The sequence below is a fragment of the Ambystoma mexicanum genome, chromosome 14, assembly GCF_040938575.1.
Source record: "Ambystoma mexicanum isolate Mex_15411 chromosome 14, UKY_AmexF1_1, whole genome shotgun sequence".
Classification (NCBI taxonomy): domain Eukaryota; kingdom Metazoa; phylum Chordata; class Amphibia; order Caudata; family Ambystomatidae; genus Ambystoma; species Ambystoma mexicanum.
In genome coordinates this window covers 16,132,221-16,151,366 of record NC_090940.1, presented here as the reverse complement: position 1 = coordinate 16,151,366, position 19,146 = coordinate 16,132,221, and the positions used below count along the sequence as shown (strand labels likewise).

Here is a 19,146-nt window from a genome sequence, read left to right as displayed (position 1 = left end):
ACATGGGCATGCAGGTCCACATTCCACACGCATGTAGACAAAAAGTCGTTTCTCATTGTGTGCTAACCTCGATTTATTTCATTAGTTTTCGCATTGATTTTAGAGCCGAACATACTCCATTGCACTATCCTTGAAAGCAAATAGTTTCAGCTCGGCCGTAATAAATAAAATGAATAATATTAATAAAGATCGGCTGGCGAGACTAATTATAAATTTCATGTTTTTAAAACCGGTATATCCTTCCCTTTTGCCACTGCCACCAGTTTCAGACACCAGCAGATGGTTTTTTTAACCGCAAGCTGCAGCTTAATGTAAACAACTGCACAATCCTGATGATCTTATGGGACGATAGCCAAGGGCCCATATGCCCTTACAAGGTACTAGCGGCTAGAAGCAGCATATCAACCTTTACGCTGGCCTAGTGCCTACTTGATGGAACAGCCTTACGGTTCAAAGTGCAACAAAAGTGCTTCTTTGAACGAAAACCAACACCCTGTGTACCATAAAGGAAAAGCGCATGACTCACGATAAACTTTTACGGATTTGCGGATAGAGATAAGAGAAAATAAATGACTTTCGGAGTTCATATGGCAATTGCTGAATATTCTATAAACATTTAATGTCAAATAAATGTACTTTACCAAATTTACCGTGTTGCTGTTTGATTTTAAAGTACAGTTTCATATTCCGAATTGTGGCGTGCTGTGTTGTGAGCTGATCTGTGTTGGTTTCCGGGTTCTGTGTGAAGTCGCGTAGAAGACGACTGGGCGCGTTTGCCTACGCAGCACAGAAACGTCACGGAGAGAGGCGGGGAATATGAATGTTTTGATAATGTCAGGCTCAGGGGCGGGGGATAGGATTTAGTGCCGCAAAAGCAGGTCAGCCAGGGCGATGGGGCAAGTGATAGGATTATCACAAAATGGCAGCTCCCTGGTGCCCGTTTTCGCGTGCGTATAATGGACGAAAACTCGGGTAAGGTCCATAGGAAATTTTTCTAAAATCGAGCGACTTAGGCTTAAAAACACATGGCCGACCCGTAGGGGCAATACACATTTTTGACAGAACCATTTCTTTAACTCATGAATCAAAGCCACAGAGACAAGAAAGGATTGCTTACAACCGGTAAGTTAGTGAAAGACATGAAAGGCTTGTTTGTGTCAAGGAAACATTGAAGCAGCAACAGTATCCCTCACAATTGAAGGTTGCGCACATGCTGATGAGATGCAAAAGAAAGCAATCCAGTAGTGAACTTTTAAGTTACCGATAACGGTGAAGCCAGTGATAAAGATTAGCAGAATTGTCCGGCAAAAGGAAATAGACCACTCAAATGTCTCCGCCAAATGTTTGATGTCTTGTTATAAAGCGGTAAAGTGAACTAACACTGAAATGCACAATGGTCAAGATTACCCCTGACGAAAGGGGAAGTAAAAATGTGATTGCTTTAAGATTTCTTTGAACTTTTTCTGGATTGTGGTATGGAACTACCAAGATCAAGAGACACTGAGGCAAATAACATAAGGGAGATCAGCAGTGAAAGTCGAAGTGCCCCTCCTACCCCCCAATCATGGGAAGCACAATCCCCAGTTTTCCATAGACCAATGAATCTTGAAAGAATGTGTTGAGGTGTTGCAGCGCAGGAGCGGAGGCCCGGCGGCACAACAGATAAGGTGCAAAGCAAGGCCAAGTAAGATAGAAGTATTTCTAGACTGAGCGTAAAATAGCCTAAAGTGCAGGGGCGAGCCAGCAGGGAGCTGAAACACTTAATGCCCACTGAGTAGCAATGAATCCTTCTTTGTAAGCAAGTGGTTGACGCAGAGGAACCAGTGTTCAAAGGCAACGAGGTGCTAACACTTCTGTTTTCCCCAACGGAAGTGACGGCCGGACGGGCACAGCAAACACAACTTGTAAGGCAAACGCTGCAAAGGTCACAGTTTAAGTTCCTGAATGTAAATATATGAAAGAATATATTGCTGTGTTATTAGATTGCTGACTGGCAATCTGGCAATATGGGGCAATTGCTGCCCCCCCCCCCCCCCCGAGGATCAAGGCCCCTTTCATTTGAAAGGCCGACGCCGTCACCATCTGTACCGATAACGGATATTCACCTGGCGACCGATGATCTTTGTTTAATTTCCAAAGTCATTTTTGGCACATGGCAGTCAGCGATTTACAGGTACATACTGGTTTGTCAATAAAAGGAATAGTCTTCTTGCCATTGCAGAACATATAGTGCTACATTCCAGGAACTCCCCGGACAGCATTTCTTTGTTCCTTGGGCATAAATTATTGCTTTTTCGAGTTACATTTATTTATTTTGTTGCATAAACCCATTTTGCTGCGCTTGTTTTTAGACTTCCACTCATGTCAATGCATAAGTAGGTTTATGCGCGCTTGCATGGCAATAGTTCCTTTTTTTGCATCAGTCCAAAAAATTACCCATGACGCCTGGGTGTCATCTGTATGAAAACAAGTTTCAACAATTTATTATGCCACTTTAAATTGCGATATCATGCACAAAGCTCTCGGACTCCGGCTGCAGAGCAGAGAGGGCCGGTTGAAGGGAGATGTCGTGCAGTGGTTGTGCAAAGCAGACCAGCCACGCAGGACACTGGAGAAGGGCATACGGTCTGCTCCTGCAGAGCAGCACAGCCCAGTAGGGTGTGCATAAACTGCAGCAGACCTGCCACATGTGGAAGAGCTCTCGTGGGAGAAAATGGAGGGCTGCAAGGGGGGTGCAGCTGCACCCAGACGTAGGTGGGAGCAAGTTCCTAGAGTATTTCTTACAGGGGGTTGCGGAGCCGCACCCCGGCACTTCAAGCAAAATGCTCCCAGACCCCATCAGCCTAGCAATGTGTGTGTGTGAGAGAGGTGAAAGAATGGGCGATAATGTGAGAGTGGAGAGAGTGTGGGAGTGAGAAACAGAAAAGGACAAAGATAGCAAGAGTTAAGGAGAAGCGAGTGAGAGGCAAGATGGAGATGAGGAAAGAAAGACATAGGAGAGTGAGCGGGTGGTAGAGAGATAGTAAGAGACAAATAGTAACAGGGAGAGAGAACAAGAGGAAGAGGCGAGAGAAAGAAAGGCAGTACAACATAAATAGTAACAGGGAGGAGAGAGAGGAGGGGAGAGAAAGAAAGACAGACAGTAACAGGGTTAGAGAGAGTAAGAGGGGAGAGAAAGAGTGAGAGCGACAGCAATAGTAACATTGGGAGAGAGGAAGAGAGAGCGACAGGAATAGTAACAGAGGGAGAGAGAGTAAGAGGCAGAAGGGAAGAGATAGAAAGACAGAAAAAGAGACAGAAATATAACAGAGAGAGAGGAAGAGAGGCAAGAAAGAAAGACAGAGAGAGACAGGGAGTCCTGTTCTTCCTCAGTACATACTCTCTGAGGCCCCGGTCTTCATGACACTTTCTATTCTTTTTCATTTTCCTTGCTTCACCCCCTTGCTCATACGGTGCTATTACTGCTCCAAAACCACACATTAGAAGTCCGGCCCACTCTACGCAGCTTTGAAGGTACAACTGGCCCTCTACAAAAAACCAGTTGTGCACCCCTGGTATAAGCCATTTTGATTTGACATAGACTGACTAGGACTGTGTTTTCTTTATTATTTGATGGTAGAGACTATTCCCATCATAGCTATCGGGCAAAGTAGGAGTTTTTCAAAACCTAAAGAATTTAATAAAGGTTTTGAAACTTGTAACTCTTGTCAGTGTCATACTTGTGATTCCATGCCTCCCTTACAAAGTATACTGCACCTATACCTCTGTGTGGTGTTGTGGTCAAAAGCATCAGACAACCAACTCATTTGTATCCTCACTTCTAAACTATTGTGCCAGACCAGAAGGAGTTGGACACACATTGGACTTCTTCGGGTTTAATTCAATGACCCTACATAACCAAACAAACTAATGGGGCTGGTCTGTCACCAAAAGTCCAAATCAAAAGTCCACAGTCCAAAACCTACTTCTATGTGACGCTGCCACTAGAACTAACTAGAATGCCAGAATCTCTCTCTTCTGGCACCTTCCCTTTGGCTGGGTTTCCAGGCCTTGCTTTAGGGTTAGTCCAAACGCAACCAGTTCTGCAAATTCAAATAAATCAGCATTGCATCTCTATTCGGGTTACAAATTCTCTTTCATGAACTTTTGCAGCTCGTGGTACATATGTATATGCCCAATATCCCAGCGTTTGGGAGATCTATCAATGCCCTTCTTAGAGCCTTTCTGCATATAGTCTCTTCAATTTTAGTCCTTCAAACTCCTTCCATTCATTTCTCTCTATTGGGGTTCTGTATGTCCTTGTTAGAGCTATAGCACCACCATTCCTAGGGCCTCTCCCCTGGTTTCCCCTTTTCTTTCCTAGGGTTGGCATTGGAATTTAACTCAGAGGGTTCATCAACTTCATTTAGTAATAGATTCCAGTGTTCCTAGACAGTTCTGCTTGGCAACTTTCTTGGTGCTTCACAACATATCGGCTTGTGCTTTCACCATGACCCATAGTCAATATGGCAGCTGCTTTTATGTAGTGCATGTAGTTCCTGTGGGCTCACCCTCTCCTTATCCAGCCTAGTACTTTTATTTGACGTGAGCAGATTCATGAGCCGGCCTGTCGGGACGAATTTGATCCCTCTCGTCTCTGTCTCGGCAGCTCGAGCGCAGAGTTGCTCTAAGTGTCTCTTACTGTCCCAGTGCGCAGCGTAGGTCTGCGATTGGAGAGTTTGTTCCTCCAACTCCTTCTGGTTTCGGCATTGACGATCAAGCTACCGGCTCACCACAGCTGCCCAGTGGTCACACCACCACAGACGACGGTCTCCAGGACTCTGTCCTAACAGCGGTTTCCTTGCTGTTCTCTGCACCGGACTAGCATCCTTCTCTGGCGTTCTCTCCCTCGCGGCTTGCCTCCGCTCCAGGTCTCCAAGACAGGACTACGTCAGAGGGCTTCCCCTCCATATGGCGCTCTCTCAGGTTCTCAAACGTTTCATATCTGTTACATACATGCCTCTGTTCAAAGAGGCGTTCCATTTTCCTTCCGATATTGTATTCGCTCCAGCATTACCTGCAGCCAAAGGAGAGGAAGGCACATTACTTGTTATTGCAGATAATCCCATGTAAGCAGATCGTGCAGTTTGCAATGGGAGTTCCATGTGGGAATAAGAGTGCTTGTCCCTTAGAGGGGAGGCACTCCCAGTGAGGTCCCACTTTCCCAGACCCTTAGGGAGGGTCTTGCTGCGTGGGCTCACCTCCCTAGCCTCACAGGGGGTGGTTCCCCCCTGCGGACAAGTGACGAATACACTGGTTTTCGTCACACTATATTTCTACAAAGAAAAAAACAAATAGGGATTAGGGCTTTGACTTGGGTCCCATAGGGTGAGTGCTGGCACATCACAAAGTGTACAGGTTTTCTGTGGGCCCATGGAGCTCAGCTCTTCCCTTTCGCGTGCAGGTTGGGCCACCTGCATGGCTGAGAACAGCCCCTCCCTGTATTCAGAATGTATAGTGCCCTACACATCTTTCTTGACTGTTTGTGGCCGATGTCAGGAGGATCTTCACTGGTCCACCAGAACTTCCCCTCCAAATTATCTCCACCTGGTACCCTCAGTTGTTGCAATGGAGTTCAGGCAATAGAACAAACGGTAGGACCTCATGGGATTTAGTGTTCCCTCATAGAGACACTACAGATAAGCCACCTGTAACCCCACCATGATACCGTCGTCTTCAGGATCCTACTTTGAACGCTGGTACTGTCCCCCAGACCTGCCCCTCTTCCCCTCCAGTAACCTCTGCAATGTACCTCGTCGTGTTCTACTCTCCTGCGTTCTCGATATTCCCCTTTAACTCCTGCACATTCTCCCCTCATTTTCTAAACTTCTCCTTATGCGCTCCCTCGCTTTTACCTTTACCATTTCTTCATTGCCCTCCCTTCTCTTTCTTTTATCTGCTTCCTCCTTTCTTTCCACCTCTTCTGTATGCCTCTCTCCTCACCCCCCCTCGTTTGCACTCAAGCCTTTCATCCACCTTCCCCTTTGCATTAATTCTGCTCTATGCTCTTTTTTCCTTCTCATCCTCTCCGCCAAACTCCAACCTGAACCACTGTCTCCATATGCCGAACTTCCACCCCTTCCCACGTGGTTGCTCCCCTATTGCTCCAAATGATTGGGCCCAGAACATGCAATTGCCTCAGTGTGATCACTTAGGTCTGTCATGTGAGCATGTCCTGTGATTGGGTATCACTTTCGAAAGCTACCATTTCCTTAGGTGGCAAACGTTGGGCTGCGGTCAGCCAGCAGTTCTGTTAGCTGAGGCGATCGTATGTATGTCGGCTATCTTGGAATCCTTTTTGAGGTTTGGTGTTTCCTCTACAATGTCTCTTGGTAGGATATAAGTGATCTGGTATGCATGAGAACGCGAGCAGGCTCCGTGATTCACTCTCTGTGTAGGACCCTTAACCCCTTTCTCTCCATAAATCAGACTTCCTTACATGTGTTGCTCGGCTCATGGAAGCCAGCGGTGACAAGTCACTGGTCCGTTCCCCCACTGATCGGACTCCTTTCGGAAGGTGAAAGTATCCCAGACCACAAATGCGTTTCGAAGCGACCAGGGCTTGCCAAAGACACAAGGCTAAGTGTGGGCTGAGGAACCTGGAGAGTGGAAATGTAGGGAGGTGGGACCAGCATATACCACCTGTGAAGCCTGCATCACTGGACCAGCATATACCACCTGTGAAGCCTGCATCACAGAGTGTGCAGCGGTCCCTGGCCATTAGCAACAACCCCGTCCCATTTTCTTACCATCATCATGGGACTTAGTCACATCGGCTATTAAATTATTAAAAGTAAAGCAATGCTATCCTGAATTCATTTTATTTGCATCTACCCCAAGCCTTGGTTGCACGACTATTCCTTCTCTTGGTGAGTCAAGAAGCCTAAAGAAAGGCGCGTTTGCTAATGCAAGGTTATACACAAGCCCTATCTGGTGAACTTGGAGGTCTCTTGGTTTCCCTTGTTCAGGGGGCATGTAAGAAATCTTGGGTTGTTTGAATGCAAGCCTGTCTGCATTTTTAACTGGAAACTAGATCATCAATGTCATGGGTCATTGCTGTTTGAAAATTGTTTAAGTACCTTTGAAAGGCCATCTTGCCCCTGAAATATGTTGGGTCAAAGATTGGAACTCATCAGCTGCCCATCAGCATACACTATCCACTTGCAATCCATGGGGTCTGCCAAGGAGCTGTCAATGGGGAACGAGGACTTAAGGCAAGGTCCATGCAAGAGCTGCCAGAATGAGAAGGTGCATGGGCCCCAGCACCATCCTATGTTAGGCTTGCTCCCTGAAACACCCGGTGTGAGCACAGATGAATTGGCATACTGGCATACCTGTAGGCAAAGCATTCTGCAAATGAAGCGTGGGCACAAGCCTCGTTAATGGAGTTGAGACAGTGGGGAGCAGCTTGGGTGGCAGACACAGAGCCTGCATACTGAAGGAAGGCCAGGTCTCACACCCGAGTTCATTATGGGCTGCAAGCAGTACAGAGTCATCAGCTGCAGGTAATTCTCATTGGTGGAAGAATATAAAAGCCAGCCATCAGAGAGGTAAAAGGAACAAGGAGCCGAGATGCCGTGCAAGCAAGAGCATGTTGAAAAGCCACGAGAGCCGAGAAAGGATTGTAAAGCCATAAGAAACTTGGGTGAGGCTTATGAGGGCTGTGATGCCAGCCTAAAGTATCCACCAATGAAGCCAGGGGAAGGCAGTCGCTGTCTGATTCTGACCCTGGGGGTGGCATTATGAGGGAGGATCACATGGGAGAGGTGGCTGTTGGGGAAATGTGGTGACTCCATTAGGAGAGACGCAGTATTCTGCCCTCCCACCAAATGTAAAACAATATAACATTAAAAGGTTTCGAACTTGTATGGACTCCAACCCACATAAAGCCTCGGGAGGAAGGAGTAAATGAGGAATAGAAGGAACATTAAGTGGAACGTGCAGACTAGTGGTTATGCTAGCAATCAGCTGCGTGGGGCATTTAAATCCGATGAACATTCTCAATGGAGGAGAGGAGAGCTGCAGAGTGGGAAAGCGTGACCCACAGCAGAGGGAGAGACACAGACAAACCATGCTGAAAGAGCAAGTCGCTTTCAGGCAGCTGCTTGGAAGCCTGCTTCACCAGTGAATTGGGAGACTGGTAAGGGTACAGCGGGAAGACTGCTGGAGAGCAGACAGCCACAGCGAGGCTGTGGAAGACACAGTCTTGTGGGACTGCCTCGGTTCCATCAGCGAGAAGTTGGGAAGCGGACGCGGGAACCAGACTACGATCTACCTGACGAGGGAAGCCTTCCCCGAGGCAGAGCTTTGCTGCAGCTGCACCAGTAATTCGGCCCAGAGAAGTCAGGGGTCCCGGTACGTATCAGCAAGCAAGCAAACAATTGCAGTCATTTTGCATACCCAATTTGAAACACCAATTTGGGGAAAATTGGAACAAGCACTGCCACAAGCGAAAATATAATGAAGAAGTTGAAAGGTAAAAAGTTACACAAATCTCCTTATATGAAATGGCAATTTGGGGAAAATTGAACAAGCATTGCCACAAGCCAAGAGATACTAGTGAAGAGGTTGACAGAAGGAACCTGAACAAATCTCCATATATGAGATGTCAATATGGGGGAAGTTGGAACAAGTAGTACTTGGATTAAAAAGGTATAAACAGTGAAGGAGTGCAACTGTATTGAACTTAGAAAGAAAGTGAACAATGTAGAAAGAACTGTTGAACAAGAACACATCGCACAGTGAACATTTTTGGAGAGAGATACTTGGCAGGAGAGTACACCAGGGGATCTGCAAGATCCAGAAAAGGGGAGAGAGGGTTCCACGTAATCCAAAGCCTATGAAAGAAAGACACTGTGAAACATAATTGACAGGAGAGTATACCAGGAGATCTAAAGAGACAATTAAAGAATTCTGGGCAGGGGGGGGGGGGGATGGTATACCAGGAAACCAATCTCAGAACAATAGTGTGAAAGATATTTTTGACATCATGTCATTTGTGAAACAGTTGTGAAAGATAGACAGTTTTCCATCCTTTGAAGCTTAAGAGACTTCCTTTGCTATTCTCCAAAACAGTGTTGTGGGAAAAGACATTTCTGAGGAATCATTATTTGGCAAAAGACACTTTTTGCCACCCCTTTGTAAGTGCTTTATGAAAGAGACATTTCAGCCATCCTCGAAAAAGACACTGTGGTTACCATACCTGAAAAATCCAGGGGGAAGGGAAGCACTCCAGGATTCAAGGATTATTTGTTGAACTTTCCTACTGTTTTTCTATATACTTTTCATTGAGTAAAATTCAGAACATAAGCAAGCAATCAAAGGTGCAAGGTAAAGTGTAAGGGTCAGTCACAATGTGGACACAAGGACTGTTTTCATAATTGTGACAAGACACAGACTGATTTTAAGCTTTAGTTTCCGAGATAAGGAAACTCTCTTTAGGATAGGGACAGAACGGCCTTCATCCAACCCTTTTAAGTTAATAAAATGTCCCATGTTGAAAATAATTACATCTTTGTGTCCGCTTCGTACAAGCTGGATAGCGAACTGGGCCCTAAAGCCTGGAGGATGATGTGTGAAATGCTGGGCTCCATAGCACCAAGAACACTCTACAGCGTGCAAAGCGATCTAGGCACTAAGAGCGAGCAGGGGTGCTATATATCTGAAGGCTTTGCGTCAACAATGAATGCATAGTGGGTGCTAGATCACTGGATACAAAATGAGGAATGAGCCACTGCTCGTTCCCTGGATGCAGACGCATGCTGGGTGCTACAATCCAGAGACAGAAGTAGAAATAACTATTTATGCAATGCCACCTTTGTGGTCACGTGTGCTTTGACGACTGTCACATTGCATAGTTCTGTTTTACGGAGTACAGAAGATGCTGGCCAGCCTGCCTGCTTCATGGAGCTGCAACAGTAGTCCGAGAACTTTGCAGTCTCTCTGCTGTGAGTAGTCTGAGAAATGTCCGTCTGCTGTGAGCCCAGAATCATCCGACACCCCTGAACCTTCCTGCTCCTGTGGTTGTTGCTCCTACACGGAGGGCTGCGATGAGAGACGAGGAGAAGGGCACCATCAAATGATAAGATACAGGTGGTCTCCCTACCTATCAGAGTAAACTATCCACCTGTCAGCCTACTGCATCGCAGCCAAGACTTGCCACCCTACGCTGTGCTTGGTAATTGACTGCCCGTGCTGTAAGATGACACCTACATTCAAGTGCTCCTCTGGGGGCCATGAACAGCAGGGCCCTCGCTGTGACTGCTCCAAACAATAGATTTCCACCGAGCACACCTTGGGTTTGGCAGGTGTGATGAATCCTGCAGACCCCACACTAAACCTCTTCCTAAAGTCTCCTCCCAGATGGCCGGGGAAAGGCAGAAACGTACTGATCCCGAGCTCGGGGGTGGTGTCCTGCGGGAGGATCACCAGGGAGGAGACACAGTATTTGTCTCTAAAGGGGGAAGAACCTTTCACAAGTTCCAAGGCATGTAATGGCTTATTGACGTTTTGATTTGACTGATCCACAAATCGAACATCTTAATGTGGATAAAGGTAATGTTAAATCCCTAAACATCTTAAGAAACAAAAGCCAGCGTGAACCATATAAAGTTAGAAATCATCCTAACTCGCAGAGATAGAGTGAGAGGAATTCTGTGACTAATGGCTTAGATTAACTCCCTTCCCTGTTTCAAGTACATTCTTGTGATGTTTCCTTAAATACACTTAGAAGGAATAAACCTGAGTTGGAAAGTGAAAGCAGACTAGAAAACCTAATTCTATTGTTGGGGACTTCAAGTCCCATAATTCCCTAAGTACTGGGACAAGGAAGAGGGCTCAAGAGTTATACAACAGGAGTGTTCATCTTGTTAAGGAAAAAGATCCACACCTGAGGGAGGCAGAGAGGCTTAAAAGGGCCCCTCAAGTGCAGGCTATTAGCTGGAGTTGGGGATGGAGAAGCAGCAGCAGCAGAGTGTGTCCTTTCGTAAGGAGTCAAAGCAGTGGAAGTCCTGCAGCATGCAAAGGGATCAAAGACAGAAGCCGGCGAGTGTTACCGAGCGTTACTAATCCCTTATGCGCAAGAAAGGCAGGCAACAGGGGCAAAGAGGAATCACTCGCATGCACGTGAAATTGCTGTAATCCCGACTGTTGATTGTTGGACAATGAGTGACAAAAATAGCACTCACGTATGAGTGAAACTGCTCAAATAAAACAAATTGAACATTAAACTGAAGAAAACAGCTGAAATACTAATTGTGTATACCTAAAAGTGATTCTAAAGTGAAGGCTAACATAAGACTCATTTGTAAAGCAGCAGACAACTTGTAGCATCGAATTTAAGTAACACCTTTAATGATTGAGAGTTCCAGGGTACAAACAAGCATTGCCCAGAGCCAAGAGCAGTACAAGCATTGCCCGAAGCCAAGAGCGGTACATGCACTGCCCAAAGCCAAAAGAGACTAACAGGAAGGCATACAATCAAGGTACGGTGGCTAACAGGAAGAGAAGGAGCAAATGAGTGCTTTGCGTACTTGGAAGGGTTGAAGAGCACTAATGTGAATCTTGACTTTTCTAAAAAGTTGTTTAAGGTCATAAAACCGCAAACTGCTAAAGCTGTTGTAAACGTTTGTTTGTCAGTAGATTTAGAACTTCAAAAGCACTGTTGATTGTGGAAAGCTATTGGGCTGGGAAGTAGACCCGCATGGTGAATCCTTGTAGAAGTAGGCCTGGCATGAGAGTAAACCAGGTGGAAGGGCTGTGAGTGAAGTTATCCTGACAAAGATTTAAACTGATTTGTGGTGTTGAAAGCAATGCTGTGAAAAGCTGATATCAAGAAGCTTTGCTTCTTTGAACATTATAGGTTGTGGCAAATCATCTTGACCAAGAATATCATTGATGCTATTAGATGGACTGAACATATATATTCAAGGAAGAAGAGGAATCTTTCTTTTGTTGGACAATGGATTATTGGAAATGTATTTTGACAAACTGAAGCACTGTGTTGGAACTGTGCTACAAATGCATATTTCCTGGTTTCTTTTTGTTGAACATTGGAACTGAAACCAACTTAAAACCTGGGGAAAGTTATAAAGGAGATTAAATATTACACATGCAATTATTATTATTGTGAATTGCCATATATTTTCTTGTGTATTTTATGTACAAGTGTGAGGGCCAGATATCCTTTCTACAGAGGCCTGTAAACACCTACAAGCCAAAAGAAACACTAGCGCTTCTCTCCCGCGCATTGTAATCCTTGGACTCAAGCCACCATGTAACGGAAAAGTCATCAAAACTGCAGGGTTGACCCATGACAAACATTTCTCTGAGTCTTAGATTTCTCCTGCAGATTATTCTTAAGTTATCTCGTCAAATGAGTCATTTATACTGGAGTTTTTTTCAAAAATGCATGTCTAGCTTTGTTTAACCAACTTGTACTACGCTCTTACCTATGCACTCATTCCAAGCCAAATCCCAAAACCTAAAGGCAGAGAAAGACTGCAAAGAGGCCATTGCTTCACTTATGATCAGACCAGAGTTTTGACTAGCACCCAAGTGGAGGGACGCTGGATGTGCCGTCCTTGGGGACGACAGGTGCTCTCTACTGACCACAAACAGAGGACTGGCCATGCAGTGCCTGGGACTGGTGTTCTGTGGCACTTTTAGCAGTACCGAGGCCCTGCTCAAGGGATGTGCTGTGTGCAAGTGTCGATGTCTCCTCTCTTTGCTTATGTGTGAAAATGAATGTGCAGGAATCTGTGCTCATCTGTGTGCAATGATTTATGTGACACTGCTTTTATGACTGCTCTGTGATGCATGCAAAACTGCCTGCTCGTTCTACTACAGGTACAGTACTCTTGACAGCCTGTGCGCCTAAGTGCTGCGCTAAATGTGAAGCTGCTGGTACAATAATGAGTCTGCCTTTATGAGACTCACAGAGTGTTCATATCCACACTGGCTTGACTGCCAATGACTGCGCTGAACCCCTCGCCCATGCCCCCATCTTTTCCACTAGCATCACTCACCTGCAGAGCCTCCTGCCAACACCTGCTGGGCCGCCTCTGTCCCAAGGCTCACACCTTTAGCCGACATCTTACTTGCAATCCAGCAGACAGTGTGGGGGTGTGGGGTTGGGTGTGGGAGGGTTGTACGTGGATGAGAGGCACAAGAAGTGAGGGAAGAGTCGAGAAAAAAGTATTAAGTGCCAGAAAGGCAGAGAGTGGATGTCTTGGCCCAGGAACCTGCACCTGTTAGAAAGAGAGAGAACATGTGTCAGGCTCAGAAATGTAGAGTACAGTATGAATTGGTAATCAGTGCCCAGGGCAGAAAGTCTCCAGCGGTGACATCTGTCTACAGACTGTAGAAGAGACCCTACCTTGAGCATAGAACGGGCCCCTGGCAAGGCATTATTGTGTCCTGGCCTAAAGTCTATGCAGAGAAGATGCAAAACCAGCTCACAAACATGTGCAGGTTCTATACGCAAGGTTTAGTTTCAAGGCCTCAGATGTCTTAACATTGATGTCACAACAACATTTCTCATCATTAAAAAAACTCCTGAGTGATACTTTGGAACATTCAATTAATTCCTCAGAAGGCAGTGTCAGGCTCTTCTGTTTCACAATATCTTTTGGATGCATTATTTTCCCTAGGTTTCCCAGAATGCTGCATCAGGATTCAACAGCTCTAAAGAGAAGCAGCATGCTAGCCACATTCCATAAAATCATGCATGTTCCCAACAAAAAAATATGAAACAATGTGCGAACATGCCCCTCGCGTCTACACACACAGGTGCGGGGATAGCTCTTAATCAGTGACAGAGGAGAGGCCTTTAATATTACTGCCTCATCTGACCCGGGCCTTTCAGGGGGAAATTAATCTTTTCATTTGCACAAATTACCAGGTGCCACAAATATATTTTTACTGCCTAGAATACTACCCCATTGGACATCAGATATACTTTTCTACTCCGTAAACCAGGGTTGTTCAACTCCAGGCCTCGAGTGACGGAATCCTGCCAAGATTTCAGGACATCCCCTCATTAAGATTCATGAGAACAAATGTGCATACATTTTGACTCATTGTGTGCACATTGATCTCATTAATAGTAATGAGGGATATCTGGAAAACGTGTCAGGATCCCAGCCCCTGAGACCTGGAATTGGACAACCTTGCCACAAACAATCAATTTACTCAGAACTTTGATGCAAGAACAAACCCTAAAGTGGTCCCATGACTACAAACTTGCAGGTCATCACGGTCAACACAAGACCATGGACCTTTTGAAACAATGATAAGTAAGCTGGCCATGTCAAGAGGAGATGTGGCCTCTCAGCCTGGAGTGGCAGACCTACTAGGGTGGAAGCCAGAGCAAGACCTGCCTCACAGGGGGGAGGTGGCAGTTGGGAGGGCCCTTTTGCTGGTCTCTTGGTATAGTGCCAGCATGATTGACAGCAGTGCTCTGCACAATCAGCCCATAGCTGTCTCGCACAATGCTGGTCCCTTCCTTTCTCTGTCTTTTGTAGGAAACTACATGATCCAGCATGCCCAGCAGTAGGACAACAGAATAGGCCACAAGAGATTCAGAAGACAGGTCTCACAAACATTCTAGTCCATTCGCATTGGTGAGGAGACTTATTAAGGTACTCAATTTAGCTGGAGAGTATGGGGATGTTTGAAATTTGACATTTACTGCGAACAATCGTTTGCAGTGAATGGCAAACGTTTCACTGTTTATGGTTGGCCTTTGGGTGGCAGCATTACACAAATTATCAAGTGTGCTTATGAAGACATGCACCATTTTACATTTGTAGCATTTCTTTGAAGTGCTCCGCAGCGAAGCCTGTGCAGCGCTCAGTGTTTCACTTATGTGGAAAACACCACCATCTTCGAAATGAGCAACTGAGCTCTAGCCTCCAACCCCATCGTTCTCCTTCGACTTCCATAGTGCCAAGCACTGCTGTTTCTCAGACAAAAACAACACCCGTCACAGGATCTTTTTTATGCTTAATCAAAGCTCAGGGTATGTGTGATAAACAGAGTTACCTGCAAACATCAGTCTTCCTGGGCATGACCTCTGTCTCCCCTGACTAGCATTTGCCGGCTAGAGGGTTGCCCACTTGCTCATCATGCCAGACAACACAGACCCATGATTTGGAACACGCAGAGGAAGACAGTTGAGTGTTGTACCCGGAGTGCGCGAACACTGCGGGTGGATCACGTGGTAATGCTCTGCGGGCTTAGCATTGGTTTGTCCTTCGAGTTATTGTTAGATGCAGTAGCAGGGCATGCTCAGAAAGCTCAATGTCAGTCCACCTGAGTCCAGGAGGACTTTCTCATTGCGAGAGGAGTCAGCAGAGGCAGGACTGGACCCTCAGATTGGGGTTCCTGTTAGGGTGTCCTTGGGAGCATAGGTGGCTGGAAGTAGCACTAGCAGCTAGTCCTCCTCGTCTCCTGAGGCAGTATGACCAACAGCTATGTGGGAAGAATGGGCATCTCTGGTGGGGGAGTTTAAAGATTCTGCCATGCCCTGGCCCTATCAAATTATGGTTACTAAATGCAGATGCCACACATGGCCTCAAGAACACACCAACTTCCATAGACAGTGCAAGGGTTATTATTTGGATTTGTAGAAAAGGTCTGTCTAAGGACTGTCCCTCTCCATCTAACCTAGTGATGGGCAGTCCCTCAAACTTCTGTGCACCACTCAACCCTAGACTGATCACTATAGATCGGTAAACGTTACTATCTAAATGCTGACTAGCTTAAGGTGATGGACTAAAGGCAAAAGCCTCATCTGTCTAAACACCCTCAGGGAACAATCTCGGGCTCCCTACTCTATAATTCCCCGATTGTGATGCAACTCTGGGTTTGTGCCTTTCAGACACTCGAGCCAAATGTTTTCCTTTCATGCTCTGGTGTTCCTCTCACCGCCAACATCCTCTCCTTCCTACTATTCCACCCCACATGTTCCTCCCTCTCCCTGCTTCTTCCTCCTCTATCTCACTGAAGTTCTTCTCACTATGGTTTACCTCCATCCTCACATCTTACTCTTTACTAATCTCTCTCCTCGTCACATCACTACGACTTGCCCCTCTAAACCAATGGTACCCTCCGTTCTCCACACCAATACGACTCAACCCACACCCTCTCCCTGAATCACTCCCACATGCACTGTCACCTTCTCACTCCCTACTCTCCCCTACCCTTCCACTTATACGCACACTCATTCAACCCCAAGCACCACTTCATCTTACCAACTAATACCTTACCTTGTGCACTACCTGAACAATCTACCACCACGCTACTCTGCACAGTCATTCCTCTGCCTGGTCTCTTGGACTGCCGGTGCCTTCTCTGGCCTCACCCAAACTACAACTTCTACTTCCTGGGTCTCCCTTTATAACCCCTAGACCTCACCTCCTCCATGCGTTATCCTCCCTTGATGGTTCCTCCGCCCAGCCGCTTAGTGTTCACCAAACCCCCAGGAAGTGGTACAATTGGCAAAAGGCATAGGATCTGAAGCCTGCCCCTTTCTTAAGTGCGAGTCCTCCTGAATTTGTCAATGGAGACCCGCTGTTGGAAGCTTGACGACTCCTGTCCCAGTATGTGTGAAGGCTTTCTGTGTCTTCCCACACTCTGAAGCAGCTCACATCTGGTTGGAAGCATGTCTCCCAACTAGCTGGGCTACTTCCCCAACAGTCCACTGCGCGCACTCTGCAATGCCGTCTACCTCTTCTGCCCGTCGGCTTCAGGTGGTGGTGTTCTTCTCCGGCAATCTGGATTACTTCTGCCTATGCAACTACTTCCACGTCTTTCTTCAGGTGCTTAAGTGCCTCGCTTGATAACGACTAGACCGCTCATTTGGGTCGATAACACTTCAGATCCTCATCAACTCTGAAAACCTTGTCATAGTACCACATGCATTATGGGTCTTGAAGGCCATAGTGGTATTAATCCTTTGACATTTAGTTACTTGTGATTATTTGTTAGGGAATTTTCTAGAAAAGGTTTGTGATTTTATATTGGTTTAAGGACCTTTACTCAAAACAGAATCATGACAATTGGGGGATGTCAGATGTAATTACTGAACTCCCAAGGAACACATTGTATTCTGATTAGATGACTTTTCATACCACGTTCTTTGGGCAGTTTCATGGGATGGCCTTGTAAAAGGACAGCACGCCATTAGACATTTGGGAATTATAGGGTTTTCACCCTCATAAGAGGGCGTATCCCGTGTCCCTCCGAATGGAGTGATCACTTCACCCCCCGACAGCCATTTCTTCCCATGTGATCCTCCCTCCTGATACCACCACCAGTATTAGTATCAGGTAGCAGCTGCCTTCCCCTTGCCACATGAGAAGAGACTTCAGGCTGCGATTCCGCGATGACTCCGCAGGATTCATCACAAAGCGTAATGTCTGTGTTAAGCGGCTGGGAGCTCCCCACATACGCACTCACATCCACATTGGGCTATGTACCATAGCGGCTTAAATTCATTGTTTTGCCGATTTGCATGCATAGACTCTTCCAGGCCTCACAAATTCTTTAGGATCCCACTAGACCCGCAGGGCTAGTTTCTTTACTTTACATACTCCAAGAGAAATGCACTCGCCCCATGGTGACGGGTGAAAGAATATTCACCAGTGCTTTCTGTAAAATGGTTATGTCACCATAGCACACTTCGTGTTTGGTGAAATGCTGCCACCCAAAGGCCAGCCATTCACAGTGGAACTTATTTGCCATTTACTGCAAACAAAGTTTGCTTGCAGTAAATGTCAAATAAAAGTTTCAAACATCCCAATACTCTTCAACAAGGATGAGTACCATGCAATGGTACATGTCACATTTTACAGCGGTAGATATATGTTAAACATTCACACTGGAAATCATGGCGTCTATAGCAGGTTTTAGGTTGAAGTGAATCAGCACTCCTCACCATCTGGAAAGTAACACGGAAAGCAACGCCACCTCTGCCCTGATATTCCTTGATTTATCTGTGGAATTTGACACCGTCAGCCACACACCCATAATCAAGAGAAAAGAAGAATCTGCACTCTGTGAAAAAGACCTACAATTAATTACTACTTCCTTCCCGACAGCTGAGAAACCACCTGGCTACCCCATTTCAGTTCTGAACCTCCTCACCTTTACTTTTTAACATATACATGGCCCCAGTCAAAAGATTAAAAGGCATGGACTCAATGTGAGATTTAAAGACTTTTCTAAATGACCACCAACAACGACACAGACAAGTCCCTCATCAGCTGCCTCATTACTTCACTTGCAACAACCCCAAACATATCCCGGACAAAACTAAGATCATGTTAGCCCCGCAGCACAACTGTTCCAAACCAGCTATATCTCTGTTAACAGAAATGGACATCTGACTGGAAAACTAAGAAAATATTGAAGAATTTTGGAATTCTCATGGACAACGGAATTACGATGAAACCCCAACGCAATAGAAAAGCAATGCATCTTCCATGGTTCGCTCTATCTGGTTGGTCATGCCCTTTCTTACCTTTTCCTACAGAAAGCTCCCCTCCAGTTCCCTGATCCTGTTCGTGACCGACTCTGCCAACAGGATAAACCTTGGCATACAGAACTATCTCGCCAAGAAGCTCCAACAGGTATAGATCACCCTCTTCTCACACTTAACAGGAAAGAAAACATAATTCAACTCTAAGACCTCTCTAATGGTTACTAGTCAAAAAAAGGATTAACTTCAAAGCACTACACTTCAACCATTGTTAAAAAGCAGACTTCCTGAAAATCAAGATCCCCACTTACTCACCAAACAGAACACTGAGGTCCAGTAATGAAGCACACGTTTGTAACCTAGTGTAATATATACACAGAAATGTTATTCTCCATAGCAGACCGTAGAGATGCAGAAACCATCATCTGCCAGCCACAGACGCTGCATGTTCACCAACTATGCCCCAGACATCAGTTCTTAAGCATGCCATATATACCTCAAACTACAGAACTCAACACTACTTGTACAACAACTCCTACGCCTCCACCCCACCCAATGCATTCTAGCACCATGGACATACAAGGCCCCTTCTGAACACAATGGCATCTATGCACACGACCCAGATC

At 46.0% G+C, this 19,146-nt stretch overlaps 1 protein-coding gene across 3 annotated transcripts in view; it reads right to left on the bottom strand.

Moving 5' to 3' along the window:
* SLC25A21 (solute carrier family 25 member 21) overlaps positions 1–19,146 on the bottom strand; it is a 991,659-nt gene that overhangs the window by 959,502 nt on the left and 13,011 nt on the right. For all 3 annotated transcript variants that reach the window (XM_069638415.1, XM_069638416.1, XM_069638417.1), the window contains one exon: positions 13,065–13,286. In XM_069638415.1, coding sequence (XP_069494516.1) covers positions 13,065–13,131 — 67 coding nt within the window. In that variant the 5' untranslated portion in view covers positions 13,132–13,286. The remainder of the gene's footprint in view (positions 1–13,064; positions 13,287–19,146) is intronic.